This window comes from Microcaecilia unicolor, chromosome 10, assembly GCF_901765095.1.
Source record: "Microcaecilia unicolor chromosome 10, aMicUni1.1, whole genome shotgun sequence".
In the NCBI taxonomy this organism is placed as follows: Eukaryota; Metazoa; Chordata; class Amphibia; order Gymnophiona; family Siphonopidae; genus Microcaecilia; species Microcaecilia unicolor.
Window position 1 is genome coordinate 10993307 of NC_044040.1, and position 16746 is coordinate 11010052.

At 47.1% G+C, this 16746-nt stretch overlaps 1 protein-coding gene across 1 annotated transcript in view; it reads right to left on the bottom strand.

The window, feature by feature from the left end:
* PFKFB3 (6-phosphofructo-2-kinase/fructose-2,6-biphosphatase 3) overlaps positions 1-14428 on the bottom strand; it is a 63111-nt gene extending 48683 nt beyond the window's left edge. The window contains exon 1 of the mRNA XM_030216080.1: positions 14272-14428. Coding sequence (XP_030071940.1) covers positions 14272-14287 — 16 coding nt within the window. The 5' untranslated portion in view covers positions 14288-14428. The remainder of the gene's footprint in view (positions 1-14271) is intronic.
* Positions 14429-16746: the final 2318 nt, after the last annotated feature.

Below are 16746 nucleotides of genomic sequence, written 5' to 3' on the forward strand. Positions count from 1 at the left end.
GCTACGCCCCTGGATCATCGGCCCATGAATCCTCACTAAAGCCACTGCAGAAGAGTCAACTAACCTTCCACATCTCCTCACACCTTGCGTTCACTGTATCTATGTTGAATAGCTAATATCTATGTCTACCCGAGGAACAGATCACAAACATAAGGGCCCCCCTCCCGGCTGCAACTGAAAAGAAAATATTTTGCTTGGTCAAGTTACTGTTACAGGGTATTGACACGAGCATTAATATAAGGTGAACGTCAGGGTTTCAGCAGAGTTTATAAACAGAGTCATCACATATCTGAAAAACACAACCACTAGACTGTACAGGTAGGCTGCTACTCAAAGCCTGCCTTGATAATGAGAAGGGCCCCCAGGCCTGGGCCCAGTAGGTTCATGTGGGGATCTGCCCTGGCTTTAGCTCCTGCACAAAATTTATTTCTGCAAAGGACACACCAGGGGTGGACTGACAGTGATCTGGGCCCCCGGGCAGAAGAAGTAATTACTTTCCTCCCCCCCCCCCCCCCCACACCTTTGTTTAAAGCAGCCCCCCCTGCACACTACAACTCCCTGGGCCTACCTTGAAGAGCCCTGGTGGTCTAGATGCTTCTTTTGGGGGTCAGGAAAGAACCCCACTCTTTCCCGCCCACCACCACGGCTCTACCCGGTGCCTCCATTTCTTCTTAATGGCTGCTGAGACTTCCTGCAGCAGTTTCGCGGGTCTCACGAGACTGCTGCAGGACATCTCGGCAGTCATTCTGAAGATGCGGAGGTGCTGAACAGACCACCAGGGCCCTTCACAGTAGGTCCAGGGAGGGACCATTGAGACTCAGGGGGCTGTAGTGTGGGGGGGAGGCACTGCCCGGTTGCCCATATTTATTTATTTGGTCCACTTGTATCCCACATTTTCCCAGCTTATGCGGGCTCAATGTGGCTAACAAAGTTACAAGAAAATTACATAATACAACAGGAGAAAATTGTTCCAGTAATGGGATACAAAGAAGTACAGAGGAACTACAATAAGAGAATACGGGTGGGAAAACGGGAGCAACCGAGGAGAAGCTGACAGATGGTAAAGAGCAGGTAAACTACCAAAACGGGGAGGGGGAGGGGAGGAGGTTAAACAACATTGCTGACTTCAGGGTAGGCTTTAGTAAACAAACAAGTTTTTAATAGTTTGTTTGTTTTTTTAAGTTATGGTTATTCCACCCCTGGAGAGCACACAAAATTTGTGGACCAGCCAAGCTAGCTTGTGTGCAAAGCCTCCACATTTTACTGCATCCATCGGCCTCAGAGAGTTTAAAGAAAACAACACAACCAGCTTCCTGGAATATGGGCAGGACAATTTCCAAGTCTCTTTTTTTCCTCCAGCACACAGGATGTAAATCTTATTTTGACATGTTTACATGCTACAACACTTACTGTACTTCAAAGTCCTCTCATAATTTGGCTAACGCTCATAACCTCTGTTGACATCCCAACTCCTTTCTAACCACTCTGCTCCTGTTTCTTTTCCGTTCACCCCTGCTCACCTCTCTCCTCCCTTCACCACCCTGGGTTTACCATTCGCCAAGTGCCTCCTTCCTCTGTCCAGGCAGTAAACAGAATTCTTCCATGCGTTATTACTAGCTGAATATTATACATTCTTGGTACATGCTATCAACTCTCAACATGAGCACACATCAGCTCCCTGCAAAAACATGTTTACAGACTAGGGCTTGCTTATTCGTGGCCCTACACTTGGGAAAAACATATTGGGAGACAAATAAACCTTCCCAGCAGCTACATGCAAAACACATTAGCAGTACAGAGTTGCAAAACAAGACAGAATGAGCGCTCAGAAAAACACGATGTTGGCCAGTTTACCAAACAGTACCAAATGTGCCCAAGTTCTTCATGTGTTATAGGAATACTGCAGCTAGGCCAGCTAGATCCTCTGAATGAACATTACATAAGTATTGCCGTACTGGGAAAGACCAAAGGTCCATCAAGCCCAGCATCCTGTTTCCAACAGTGGCCAATCCAGGTCACAAGTACCCGGCAAGATCCCCAAAATGTACAAAACATTTTATACTCCTTATCCCAGAAATAGTGGATTTTCCCCAAGTCTATTTAATAACGGTCTATGGACTTTTCCTTTAGGAAGCCGTCCAAACCTTTTTAAAACTCCGCTAAACTAACCGCCTTTACCACGTTCAACAGATATAGTTGCATAGATAGATATAGCATAAGGTCAAAGGCAATTTACACGTTACCCTAAAAAACAGACCTCTTGAGGATCAGATCTGCAAACTTGAGAATGACATGGGGGACAAACTTTGTACTCATCCCCGCCCTGTCCCCGTGGGTTGTCTCCATCACCCCCCCCCCCCCCCCCCATCCCTGCAGGTTCTGTCTCCATCCCCACCTCGTCCCCATGGGCTCTGTCATCATCTGCAGAAGCCTCAAACAATTATGATTTTATATTTAAATCTTTTTATTAAATATAAAAAGGAACAATATACTGTGCAACTATTGTGTATAAATTACAAATAGAAAACAATAAAAACAATGAGCAGCTATAATAACCCTCCTCACCACCTCCTTCTACCCTTCCAACCCCAACAATAGCTGACTTCTACTACCCCAAGGAATCCTAATCCACCCTGTCAACATGTCTGCGGGTACCAGTGCCGTAGCGAGGGCGGCTGACACCCGGGACGGGTCACCGCTGCGCACCCCCCCCCCCCCCCCGGGTGCAGCACAGCATCCCCCCTCAGCGAGCACCCCCCCCCCCCCCGGAGCGCATTCATACTTGCATAGAGAAGCGGCGAGGGGCGATCCGCCCCGAGTGCACGTCGCTGGGAGTTGCGTCTGCTCCGCTGGTTCCCTGCTCTGTCTGCCCCGGAACAGGAAGTAAACCTGTTCCGGGGCAGAGGGAGCAGGGAACCAGCGAAGCCGACACCCCCCCCCAGTGGCGTGCACCCGGGGTGGATCGCCCCCCCTTCCTACGCCACTGGCGGGTACAAAATACAACCCGTTCTGTACGCCCTGGAGGGGAAATATATGCCCTATGAAGCACTGTTATGATTTTTTAATCTGTGGATGAATAAGTCATCAACCATCTCAGGATTCAGTCTAGCTCTCCTGTCTTCCACAGTCCTTCCTGCAATAGAATATGCCTTCTTAGACTATGTGCTGGTAGCTGGATGTGCAGGATCCCCCATGCAAATTTTGCTAGGCGTGGTCAACATGTTTGCTTGTTTTTCCAATCAAAATATGTGATTTGCATCAAACATAAATAACAGTCCAGTTCATTAACAGGCTTCGAAGTATCTGTCCCTGCCCCGTCCCCATCCCCACAGTCACTGCAGGACTCCGTCCCCATGTCATTCTCTACTACAAACCTTTGATCTAGGGTGAGCAGAAGTCCTGGTTTTACCTCCCACCCCTACTCTCACAGACAAGAACTTGCAGGTCTAATTTCCTTAATAACAGGGCTGTATCGCCATGCCTACAATTAAGTAAAATCGTAACTGAATAAGTCTGTACTGAAAAACGGAGCCAGTTGATGATCTGTCTTCCTCGACAACTGGAAACTGGGCCCAGGATGCATCCCCTCTCCACTGGTCTCCAAGCCATACCCCTGTAGACCTCCAGGAGAAGCCCCCAGCTTGGAATTTAACAAGTTAGCAAGACACTGTAGATGAGAGTTGACAGAATGCTCTCTAGCCCATCCGGTTAGCCCCAATCTCTTTTCCACACTGGCACTTCCAGCAAGATCACCCCCTACGCAGGAGCGTCATCCTTGTCGCAAGCCGAAGAGCATGCAAGACCAGGGGCGTAGCTATGTGGGGCCACAGGGGCATGGGCCCCCATAGATTTGACCCTGACCCCCCTGCAGCCAACCCCTTTGACCCCCCCCTCCTACCGCCAACCCTCCCCCATCCCCAACCCCCGCCAGCCGAAGTCCTCTTCTCTGGCGCGGCCGCGTTGCTGATCTGCAAGGGCAGGCTTCTGTTTCTGTGAGTCTGACGTCCGATAATGGAAACCAAGGACGCCCATTTCAGAAACGACCAAATGCAAGCCCTTTGGTCATGGGAGGAGCCAGCATTCGTAGTGCACTGGTCCCCCCTGACATGCCAAGACACCAACCGGCCACCCAAGGGGGCACTGCAGTGGACTTCACAAATTGCTCCCAGGTACATATAGCTCCCTTACCTTGTGTGCTGAGCCCCCAAAAACCCACTACCCACAACTTTACACCACTACCATAGCCCTTAGGGGTGAAGGGGGACACCTAGATGTGAGTACAGTGGGTTTGTGGTGGGTTTGTGGTGGAGGGCTCACATTTACCACCACAAGTGTAACAGGTAGGGGGGGGGGATGGGCCTGGGCCCGCCTGCCTGAAGTGCACTGCACCCACTAAAACTGCTCAAGGGACCTGCATACTGCCGTGATGGGCCCAAGTATGACATTTGAGGCTGGCATAGAGGCTGGCACAAAATATTTTTAAAGATGTTTTTTGAGGGTGGGAGGGGGTTTGTGACCACTGGGGGTGTAAGAGGAGGTGATCCCCAATTCTCACCGGTGTTCATCTGGTCAGTTCGGGCACCTTTTTGTGCCTTGGTTGTAAGAAAAACAGGACCAGGTAAAGTCGTCCAAGTGTTCGTCAGGGACGCTCTTTTTTTTCCATTATGGGTCAAGGACACCCATGTGTTAGGCACGCCCAAGTCCCGCCTTCGCTACACCTCCGACACGCCCCCGTGAACTTTGGTAGTCCCCACGACGGAAAGCAGTTGGGGACGCCCAAAATCGGCTTTCGATTATACCGATTTGGGCGACCCTGTGAGAAGGATGCCCATCTCCCGATTTGTGTCAAAAGATGGGCGTCCTTCTCTTTCGAAAATGAGCCTGAATGTAAGTTTAAATTTATTTGGATTTGCTCACACCTTTTTCAGTAGTAGCTCAAGGTGAGCTAGGTTCAGGTACGCTGGGTACTTCCCTGTCCCTGGAGGGCTCACAATCTAAGTTTGTACCTGAGGCAATGGAGGGTTAAGTGACTTGCCCAAGATCACAAGGAGCAGCAGTGGGATTTGAACCGGCCACCTCTGGATTGCAAGACCGGTGCTCTAACCATTAGACCACTCCTCCACTCTTATTCTTTGGGGTTCTACATGGAATGTTGCTACTCTGAGATTCTGCATGGAATCTTGTTACTCTTTAGGATTCCAGAATCTTGATCTTCTTTGGGGTTCTACATGGAATGTTGCTACTCTTTGAGGTTCTGAATGGAATCTTTATTTATTTAGATTTTGCTCACACCTTTTTTCGGTAGTAGCTCAAGGTGAGTTACATTCAGGTACTCTGGATATTTTTCTGTCCCAGAAGGGCTCACGATCTAAGATTGTACCTGAGGCAATGGAGGATTAAGTGACTTGCCCAAGATCACAAGGAGCAGCAGTGGGATTTGAACCGGCCACCTCTGGATTGCAAGACCGGTGCTCTAACCACTAGACCACTCCTCCACTCTTATTCTTTGGGGTTCTACATGGAATGTTGCTACTCTGAGATTCTGCATGGAATCTTGTTACTCTTTAGGATTCCAGAATCTTGATCTTCTTTGGGGTTCTACATAGAATGTTGCTACTCTGAGATTCTGCATGGAATCTTGTCACTCTTTAGAATTCCAGAATCTTGCTATTCTTTGGGGTTCTACATGGAATATTTATTTATTTATTTAGATTTTGCTCACACCTTCAGTAGTAGCTCAAGGTGAGTTACATTCAGATACTCTGGATATTTCTCTGTCCCAGGAGGGCTCACAATCTAAGTTTGTACCTGAGGCAATGGAGGGTTAAGTGACTTGCCCAAGATCACAAGGAGCAGTGGTGGGATTTGAACCAGCCACCTCTGGATATCAAGACTGGTGCTCTAACCATTAGGCTACTCTTTACTAAACAGACTAAATAAAATTCAAAACATATTAAAAGGAAAGGCTGCTCCATCCCACTGTGCATAGCTGTAAAAGGGACTTCCACCATATACTGAGTCAAAGGGTGTGAAGATTTATGCAACCAAGATTTCTTAATTTTCTGAATTACTTTTTGCCTGTTTCTATAATTATTCTTTCATGTTGAAAGTGTAGCATATGTTGTGGAGATCAGTGAAACAAAATGCTGACTTTAATGCATTCTGAACTGTATTTTTAGACAGCAGAACTTGAAAAATATTTACTACTACTACTACAAATCATTTCTATAGCGCTACCAGTCGTATGCGGCGCTTTACAATTGAACATGAAGAAAGACAGTCCCTGCTCAAAAGAGCTTACAATCTAAATCAGGACAGACAGACAGGACCAATAAGGATAAGGGTAGAAGGACACATAGGAATGATTCTAAATGGAATGTTGCTACTATTGGAGATTCTAGATGGAACGTTAATGTTGCTATTCCGCTACCAGCATTCCATGTAGAAGCCTGCCCTTGCAGATCAGCAACACGGCCGCGCAGGCTTCTGTTTCTGTGAGTCTGACGTCCTGCACGTACGTGCAGGACGTCAGACTCACAGAAACAGAAGCCTGCGCGGCCGTGTTGCTGATCTGCAAGGGCAGGCTTCTACTACTACTATAAATCACTTCTATAGCGCTACCAGTCGTACGCAGCGCTTTACAATTGAGCATGAAGACAGACAGTCCCTGCTCAAAAGAGCTTACAATCTAAATCAGGACAGACAGACAGGACCAATAAGGATAAGGGTAAGACAGACAGACGGACACAAGGATAAGATAAAAGTGACAAGTCAGGAGTCGAAAGCAGCATCAAAAATATGTAAGGCTGTGAAGTCTTATGCATGGCTCTGGCAATGGAAGGTGGATATCCTGATGCTGAATTCATGTGCAGAGTTCTGCGCACACCTGACTCTCATAAAATGAATCAGGAAGAGCTTCTGAACAGGAACAGAGCTCCAGTGGCGTTCTGAGGGGCGCCGACACCCGGGGCGGATCGCAGATGCGCCCCACCCCCGGGTGCAGTGCCCCCCCATGCAGTGTGACCCCCCCCCCCCCCCCCGGCAAAGGGACCCCCCCCCACCCCGGCAAAAGAACCCCCCCCTGGGTGCACGCCGCTGGGGGGGGGGGTGCCGCGCGCCGGTCAGCATTGTTCATTTCCATGCTCCCTCTGCCCCGGAACAGGTTACTTCCTGTTCCGGGGCAGAGGGAGCATGGAAACGAACGACGCTGACCGGCGTGCACCCTGGGCGGACCGCCCCCACCGCCCCCCCCCCCTTGGTAAGCCACTGCAGAGCTCATTCACTTGTAAATCCTGCTACAAAACATTCCTTTTTATTAATTTCAAGAACTTTGCCAAAGAATGTTCTTTGGTTCCTGGGGAGGCAGTGCAGCGACATAAATCTACGCCTCTGCTATCTGAGATGTCATTCTGTCTGAACACCCTATTCCTACAAGTAAAACATAGTCATTAATTACCAACTGTGAAGCTGTTAGGGCCTCTGGTCCTGGATCAATCTGATAAATACCTTCCCTGCACCCCTGAGTTTATACTCTGGCTCCTGGCCCTCATCTAGTCAATCAGTTTGTAAATTTTTCTTACCATGGTTGCAAATCACTCATGGCCTAAACCTATCACATTATCCTGGGAGATTTCTCTGTTACCCGAGCCTTTTACCTGCAAATTGATGGTAAGAAACCAGATCATTTACAAACTCAGGGTGCAATGAATCATCATTAGAAGTTATAACTCAAAGAACTACATTGCTAGTAACCTTTGCATTGGAAATGGACAGAGACGCACTGCTTAAACTTTCCTCGAGACATTTAGATTCTATATTTATGGGTTCAAAAATAAGAGTTTTTTCCGGATTTATCCAGGGAAACACAAAAGAGACGTAAAGTATTCCTGTCGTTGTGACCTAGGGTGGTTGCAATTGGGGCTGATCTCCTTTTGAAATTTCCATGTATCTGTAGAGTAATATTCCAGTCTAAGCAATATCAGTTTTTTGACCCAAATCAACTGGAAGATTTCCTAATAGGTAGAGAGGAGGTTAATGTACGAGTTTAGTCACATATGTAACACTGTTAGGCAGACTAGAGTGAACCGCTCGGGAATGACGCTATTCTTGATTGAATAATCCTATATAATAAAACCCACCCTCAACGTTCTGAAGACACTGACGTCACTTCCTTCAAGACGGGTTCAAAGGGTTCGTAGTGGTGAAGCCACCGAAATCGCCAAGTCTCGGGGCCCCACCCTCGCATCAAACGTGATGACGTTGAGAGCGGAGCAATGGCGTCACACACCGAGGGTGGAGCAATGGTGTACGGTGCGTTCAGGAGGTGCAGAGCAATGGCGTCAGAACGACGAAGGGGTCGGCAGGTAGGTAGGTAGGGAGGGAGGGAGAAGGGGGGTGTTGGGGAGGAAAACCTTGCTAGCGCCCGTTTCATTTGCTCCAGAAACGGGCCTCTTTTACTAGTTATGTATAAATGCATAATGATTAAGGCAATTTCTTTTTCTTGGATCAATTACCTAAAATTTGTGGACGTTGGTAGAGACTTGGTCTAATGTCTATCTTTCTACCCTCATCTCCCCTTACGTTCCCGCCCGTAACCTCCGTTCACAGGATAAATCCCTCCTCTCAGTACCCTTCTCCACCACCGCCAACTCCAGGCTCCGCTCATTCTGCCTCGCCTCACCCTATGCTTGGAACAACCTTCCTGAACCCTTACGCCAAGTCCCCTCCCTGCCCGTCTTCAAGTCTTTGCTTAAAGCCCACCTCTTCAATGCTGCGTTCGGCACCTAACCCTTACCGTTCAGTGAATCCAGACTGCCCCAATTTGACTACCCCTATCGGACCAACCGTTCACTTGTCTATTAGATTGAAAGCTCTTTGAGCAGGGACTGTCTCTCTTTGTTAAATTGTACAGCGCTGCGTAACCCTAGTAGCGCTCTAGAAATGTTAAGTAGTAGTAGTAGTAGTAAGTAGTAATGTATTTTTTTTCCTTTTAAACTTTTGCATGATTTGTATATCATTCATAAATTAATATTATGTTTGTTAAAAATTAAGTAATAAAAAAAAAAGAGATTTCTCTGTTCAGTCTCCTCAACACATCAGGACCTTGTGGTCTAGGTGTTATTTTAATAGAACACCATTTTTTAAAGGCTTCCCATCTTACTGTGTCAGGGGTCAGAGTAACTGGAACCAAAATATAATCCAAATCTCGGCAAATAGCATGAAGTTTACTTCTTTAGTCATAATGAAAAAATAAAAAACGATACCCCCGAAACACAGCCCATGTTGGGTCTCCAAAAATTATTTGCTTCCTTCACCCCTTCTTGAGACCAACTTCACTTTCTGGCTGTCACGAGTTATTCACAACATGAATCCCATTTTATTTTGTAGCCCTCAATCATATCCCCCCTCCCTCAGCCATCTCTTTTCTAGCTGAAGAGCCTTAACCCCTTTATCCTTTCCTCATGCGAGAGGAGTTCCATCCCCTTTAACATTTTGGTCGCTCTTCTTTTAACCTTTTCTAATCTACTTCCATGGCATAGCTTCCCACTATTCCAGAACCTATGGGATGTTCAATCCCTAGAGTGGGTGGGATCCTGACACCGCCGATCTGAGGACCGAAGCCCCAAAACTGGCTTCTGAGCACATCACAACATCCACCCCCTAGTACTATGCAAAGGTATACAACATCGACCATGTCGCTGCCTTGCAGATATTCACCAGAGAAAGTAGTCTGTACCCAGGATGTCACTATACGCCTTGCAGTATGAGCCCGCAAGACCTGAGGAGCCTGCTTCCCCGGAACCAAATAAGCTGATGCGATAATCTCCTTCAGCCATCTAGCAATTGTGGGCTTGGAAGCCTTGAGGCCAAGTCTCTCCTTACCAAAAAGTACAAACAGTCTGGACAAATTTGTGACACTCATTTGTGACCTCCTACTCACATCGAGAAGCTTCAAGGAATACTACAGACTCTTTGTCCTGTCTGCGAAAGGATGGAAGCTCCATAGTTTGGTTGAGATGAAATGCTGATACCACTTTCAGAAAACGAACAGTGCACAGGGAGACCCCTGCCTCTGAAAAGCAGTGAGAGAGCGGGATCCCGATAAGAGAGAGCCTAAAGCTACAAAACCCTATGTGCCGATGCCAACAGCCACCAAGAACGCTGTCTTTAGCGTTCCATCTGCTACATTATGGGAAGGTGAAATAGGATAGGAAGGGGAGAGAAAGCAATGCTGGAGAACAGACAAGAGTTACAAATTTTGATCGTGATTAAAAAAAAATAGTAGTTTAAAACAGGGGCGTATCTGGACTCTGGCAGTAGGGGGGGGCCAGGGCCAGAGGGAGGGGGCACATTTAGCCCCCCCCCCGGCACCACCGACCCCCCCCCCCCGCCATTGCCAGAGCCCCCCCTGCCACCAACGACTCTCTCCACCTCCTCTCCCGCCGCCAACCCTCCCCCGCTGACGTTGTTACCTTTGCTGGCGGGGACCCCAACCCCCGCCAGCCGAGGTCCGCTTCCGCCTGCTTTTAAAATAATTCTTCAGCTGGCGGGGGACCCCAACCCCCGCCAGCCGCCGAGGTCTTCAAAGTTCTTTTTCGTCATCCTCCTCCGTGGCCATGCTGTACGCTGCTGATTCGGACGTCTGTCTGACGTCGCACCACGTTGTACGCACGTACAACGTGGTGCGACGTCAGACAGACTCCGAATCAACAGGGTACAGAATGGCCACGGAGGACGACGAACAAGAACTTTGAAGACCTCGGCGGCTGGCGGGGGTTGGGGTCCCCCGCCAGCAAAGGTAAACAACATTAGTGGGGGAGGGTTGGCAGCGGGAGGGGGGCCAGGGCGAAATCTGCGGGGGCCCAGGCCCCTATGGCCCCACACAGATACGCCTCTGGTTTAAAATGTTTAAAAATTAATTGCATTAATACTGCACTAAATGCCCACCCCTACTTGCAGGACGCTCCTGCACATACAAAGTGCTGTGACGTCAGACTCCGAACTGGATTCAACAGCTTTCAACAGCAGTACGGCCACGGAGGACGAAGAAGAACTTTAAAGACCTCGGGTCGGCTGGCGGGGGTTGGGGTCCCCCGCCAGCCGAAGAAATATTTTTAAAGGCAGCAGCAGGTGGAAGCAGACCTCGGCTGGCGGGGGTTGGGGTCCCCCGTCAGCAAAGGTAAGCAACGGCAGTGGGGAAGGTTGGCGGTGGGAGGGGGGGTGGAGAGTCGTTGGTGGCGTGGGGGGTCTGGCAATGGCGGGGGGCTAAAATGTGCCCCTTCCCCCTCCCTCTGGCTCTGGTCCCCCCTACTGCCGGAGTCCAAGATACGCCCCTGCTCAGGAGTAATGTCAGGAAGTATTTTTTCACAGAGAGGGTGGTGGATATGTGGAATGCCCTCCTGCGGGAGGTGGTAGAGATGAAAACGGTAATGGAATTCAAATGTGCGTGGGATAAACACAAAGGAATCCTGTTTAGAAGGAATGGATCCACTGAATCTTAGCGGAGATTGGGTTGTAACGCCTGTAATTGGGAAGCAAAATCGGTGCTGGACAGACTTCTACGGTCTACGCCCTGATTGTGACTGAATAGATATGGATGGGCTGGAGTTTAAATTTGAAGGGGCTTCGACATTAGCTTCAGAACGTTTAGTACAAGAAGAGTGCTGGGCAGACTTCTACGGTCTGTGCCCTGAGAATGGCAAGGACGAATCAAACTCAGGTATAAAGTATCACATACCATGTAAAATGAGTTTATGTTGTTGGGCAGACTGGCTGGACTGTTCAGGTCTTTATCTGCCATCATTTACTATGTTACTCTTCGGGGTTCTACATGGAATGTTGCTACTAATTGGGATTCCGGAATCTTGTAACTTTTTAGGATTCCAGAATCTTCAGAACTTTTAGTACAAGAACAGTGCTGGGCAGACTTCTACGGTCTGTGCCCTGAGAATGGCAAGGACAAATCAAACTCGGGTATAAAGTATCACATACCATGTAAAATTAGCTTATCTTGTTGGGCAGACTGAATGGACCCTTCAGGTCTTTATCTGCCATCATTTACTATGTTACTCTTTGGGGTTCTGCATGGAATGTTGCTACTAATTGGGATTCCGGAATCTTGTAACTCTTAGGATTCCAGAATCTTCACAATCTTTAGTACAGGAACAGTGCTGGACAGACTTCTACAGTCTGTGCCCTGAGAAAGACAAGGACAAATCAAACTCGGGTATAAAGTATCACATACCATGTAAAATGAGTTTATCTTGTTGGGCAGACTGGATGGACCCTTCAGGTCTTTATCTGCCGTCATTTACTATGTTACTATCCCCATTTCTTCATCTCCTAATCCTTTCCATCCTTTATCAGTGTGCCCTTTGTCCCCCAGCTTCCATCCCTTCTGCTTCCCATCTCTACCCTTGCCTCATGCCCTCATTTCTCAGTTAGTTCAAATTCCAAGCTCCTTCACTATACTGTAGTTTATTTTCCGGTCACTTCCTATTTAAGACTACTTGGACTAATCCCGGTGTGGGATTATTTAGATTAGAATCTGCAGTTTGGCCTCTTTTTACTCCTTTGTTTTGTACCAGGAAAACCATACGACTTTCAGTTTTCATTTCCATTTCCCTGCTATTTTCATGTTCTGTACACCGGTGCTGTGAAGGGTCAGGTATCTCTCCCTTGTGACACACTCAGAGCAGAGGAGTTATGTAATCATTGAGGAAGTCTCTTCCTAGATTACCTCTCTCAGGGTTACTTTGAAAGAGGAGAAGTATGCAAGGAAAGTATTAACTGGCAGTGGCAAGGCAGCTTTTGAAGCATCCGCCTCTGAAAGGTTGACTTCTCAGGCCACCTAATCTTTGTCACCCTGCCCTAGACTGAGTTTTTTTAACATGGCCCTGGGCAAGGAACCTGCCCTCTGGTCTCCAATCAACAGCTGTGCCCAAGTCGCCCCTTGGGCTTAATTAGGAGGAGTGGCCTAGTGGTTTGAGCCAGGGTCTTGCAATCCAGAGGTGGCCAGTTCAAATCCCACTGCTGCTCCTTGTGATCTTGGGCAAGTCACTTAACCCTCCATTGCCTCAGGTACAAACTTAGATTGTGAGCCCTCCTCGGACAGAGAAATATCCAGAGTACCTGAATGTAACTCACTCACCTTGAGCTACTACTGAAAAAGGTGTGAGCAAAATCCAAATAAATTATTTGAGATTCTGTTGCTACTATTTGAGATTCTATGCTATTCCACTAGCAACATTCCATGTAGAATCCTGCCCTTGCAGATCAGCAACGTAGCTGTGCAGGCTTCTGTTTCTGTGAGTCTGGACGTCAGACTCACAGAAACAGAAGCCTGCACGGCCGCATTGCTGATCTGCAAGGGCAGGATTCTACATGGAATGTTGCTAGTGGAGGGGTGGCCTAGTGGTTAGAGCACTGGTCTTGCAATCCAGAGGTGGCCAAATCCCACTGCTGCTCCTTGTGATCTTGGGCAAGTCACTTAACCCTCCATTGCCTCAGGTACAAACTTAGATTGTGAGCCCTCCTGGGACAGAGAAATATCCAGAGTATCTGAATGTAACTCACCTTGAAGGTGTGAGCAAAATCTAACTAAATAAAGATTCTAGAATTCTAAAGAATAACAAGATTCCATGCAGAATTTCAAAGTGTAGCAACATTCCATGTAGAACCCCAAAGAGTAACAAGATTCTTTGGGGTGGAGGAGTGGCCTAGTGGTTAAAGCACCAGTCTTGCAATCCAGAGGTGGCCAGTTGAAATCCCACGGCTTCCCCTTGTGATCTTGGAGAAGTCACTTAACCCTCCATTGCCTCAGGTACATACTTTGATTGTGAGCCCTCCTGGGACAGAGAAGTATCCAGAGTGTAATTCACATTGAGCTACTACTGAAAAAGGTGTGAGCAAAATCTAATTAAATATTTACATAAGAATTGTGTACTGGGACAGACCAAAGGTCCATCAGGCCCAGTATTTTGTTTCCAAAGGTGGCCAGTTAGGACAGAAGTACATGCAAGAGAAATGTCCACCTCTAAACATTCAACTTTGCAACCAGCTTCGTAGGAAATTATTTCAATTCCCTGTTGCTCTGAGCAGCTGAGCACATTGAACAGGCTGCAAAGCCCAGACGAGGCCACCCCCCGGATCCACAGATAACCTTCAGGCCCATCGCAAAGCCCTAGAATGAGAAGAGCTGGGAAAAGACTGCCCAGCCCTCCTCCAAGGGGGTTTTAATTCCCCAGCGGTGGGTGGGTGGGGGCTGCTTACCTCTCCGGAAAGCCATCAGGGAAGATCAGCTGCAGCCCCGGAAGATGGCAGGGAAGGAAAAGGAAAGTGACTTTATTTGGTCCTTTCTTCCAACTCTTTACGTCACTTCAAGGAAGGAGAAAGTGAGCAACAAGGAAGTTCAGGCTTCCCGTGCAAATCAAGCATCTGGAGAGTCAATGTTAGCAATAAAATAGCAGCGGAAAAAGGAGAACTTGCTTCCTATCACATGGCTTCCGCTTTTAAGATTTTTAAAAGTAGGGGTGGGGCTGAGAGATCCAACTTCAGGGGGTTAGTACTGAACTGACAGCTTCCAAGCAAATTCTCTAGTGGAACTAATCTTTGCCAGGTACTTTGTTGTAATGAAACTAATACAATCGACAAATATGGAATATTGCAAGATCAAATCACGCTTTATTACAAGACCGTGGGACTTAACCATCACATTCTGACTAGCCTAGAAATAAAACGCAGATCAGATCATAAATAGGATTGATTATCCATCATTTAAACTATAGGCGTCTATTAGATTGTAAGCTCTTTGAGCAGGGACTGTCTTTCTTCTATGTTTGTGCAGCGCTGCGTTTGCCTTGTAGCGCTATAGAAATGCTAAATAGTAGTAGTAGTAGTAGTAGTAGTCTCTTGTAATCAGAGGTGATATTGTGATGTCATAATGCCTCAGGCCACCAATAAGAGCCAACCTCATCAGTGATGTCATAATGGCTTGATTGTCCTATACTTGGCTTACTTTTATTACATAGCTCTTTGAGCAGGGACTGTCTTTCTTCTATGTTTGTGCAGCGCTGCGTACGCCTTGTAGCGCTATAGAAATGCTAAATAGTAGTAGTAGTAGTAGTAGTCTCTTGTAACCAGAGCTAATATTGTGATGTCATAATGCCTCAGGCCACCAATAAGAGCCAACCTCATCAGTGATGTCACAATGGCTTGATTGTCCTATACTTGGCTCACTTTTATTACATAGCTCTTTGAGCAGGGACTGTCTTTCTTCTATGTTTGTGCAGCGCTGCGTATGCCTTGTAGCGCTATAGAAATGCTAAATAGTAGTAGTAGTAGTCTCTTGTAATCAGAGGTGATATTGTGATGTCATAATGCCTCAGGCCACCAATAAGAGCCAACCTCATCAGTGATGTCATAATGGCTTGATTGTCCTATACTTGGCTTACTTTTATTACATAGCTCTTTGAGCAGGGACTGTCTTTCTTCTATGTTTGTGCAGCGCTGCGTACGCCTTGTAGCGCTATAGAAATGCTAAATAGTAGTAGTAGTAGTAGTCTCTTGTAACCAGAGCTAATATTGTGATGTCATAATGCCTCAGGCCACCAATAAGAGCCAACCTCATCAGTGATGTCACAATGGCTTGATTGTCCTATACTTGGCTCACTTTTATTACATAGCTCTTTGAGCAGGGACTGTCTTTCTTCTATGTTTGTGCAGTGCTGCGTATGCCTTGTAGCGCTATAGAAATGCTAAATAGTAGTAGTAGTAGTCTCTTGTAATCAGAGGTGATATTGTGATGTCATAATGCCTCAGGCCACCAATAAGAGCCAACCTCATCAGTGATGTCATAATGGCTTGATTGTCCTAGGCTTACTTTTATTACATAGCTCTTTGAGCAGGGACTTTCTTCTATGTTTGTGCAGCGCTGCGTACGCCTTGTAGCGCTATAGAAATGCTAAATAGTAGTAGTAGTAGTAGTAGTCTCTTGTAACCAGAGCTAATATTGTGATGTCATAATGCCTCAGGCCACCAATAAGAGCCAACCTCATCAGTGATGTCACAATGGCTTGATTGTCCTATACTTGGCTCACTTTTATTACATAGCTCTTTGAGCAGGGACTGTCTTTCTTCTATGTTTGTGCAGCGCTGCGTATGCCTTGTAGCGCTATAGAAATGCTAAATAGTAGTAGTAGTAGTAGTCTCTTGTAATCAGAGGTGATATTGTGATGTCATAATGCCTCAGGCCACCAATAAGAGCCAACCTCATCAGTGATGTCACAATGGCTTGATTGTCCTATACTTGGCTCACTTTTATTACATAGCTCTTTGAGCAGGGACTGTCTTTCTTCTATGTTTGTGCAGCGCTGCGTATGCCTTGTAGCGCTATAGAAATGCTAAATAGTAGTAGTAGTAGTCTCTTGTAATCAGAGGTGATATTGTGATGTCATAATGCCTCAGGCCACCAATAAGAGCCAACCTCATCAGTGATGTCATAATGGCTTGATTGTCCTAGGCTTACTTTTATTACATAGCTCTTTGAGCAGGGACTGTCTTTCTTCTATGTTTGTGCAGCGCTGCGTACGCCTTGTAGCGCTATAGAAATGCTAAATAGTAGTAGTAGTAGTAGTAGTCTCTTGTAACCAGAGCTAATATTGTGATGTCATAATGCCTCAGGCCACCAATAAGAGCCAACCTCATCAGTGATGTCACAATGGCTTGATTGTCCTATACTTGGCTCAC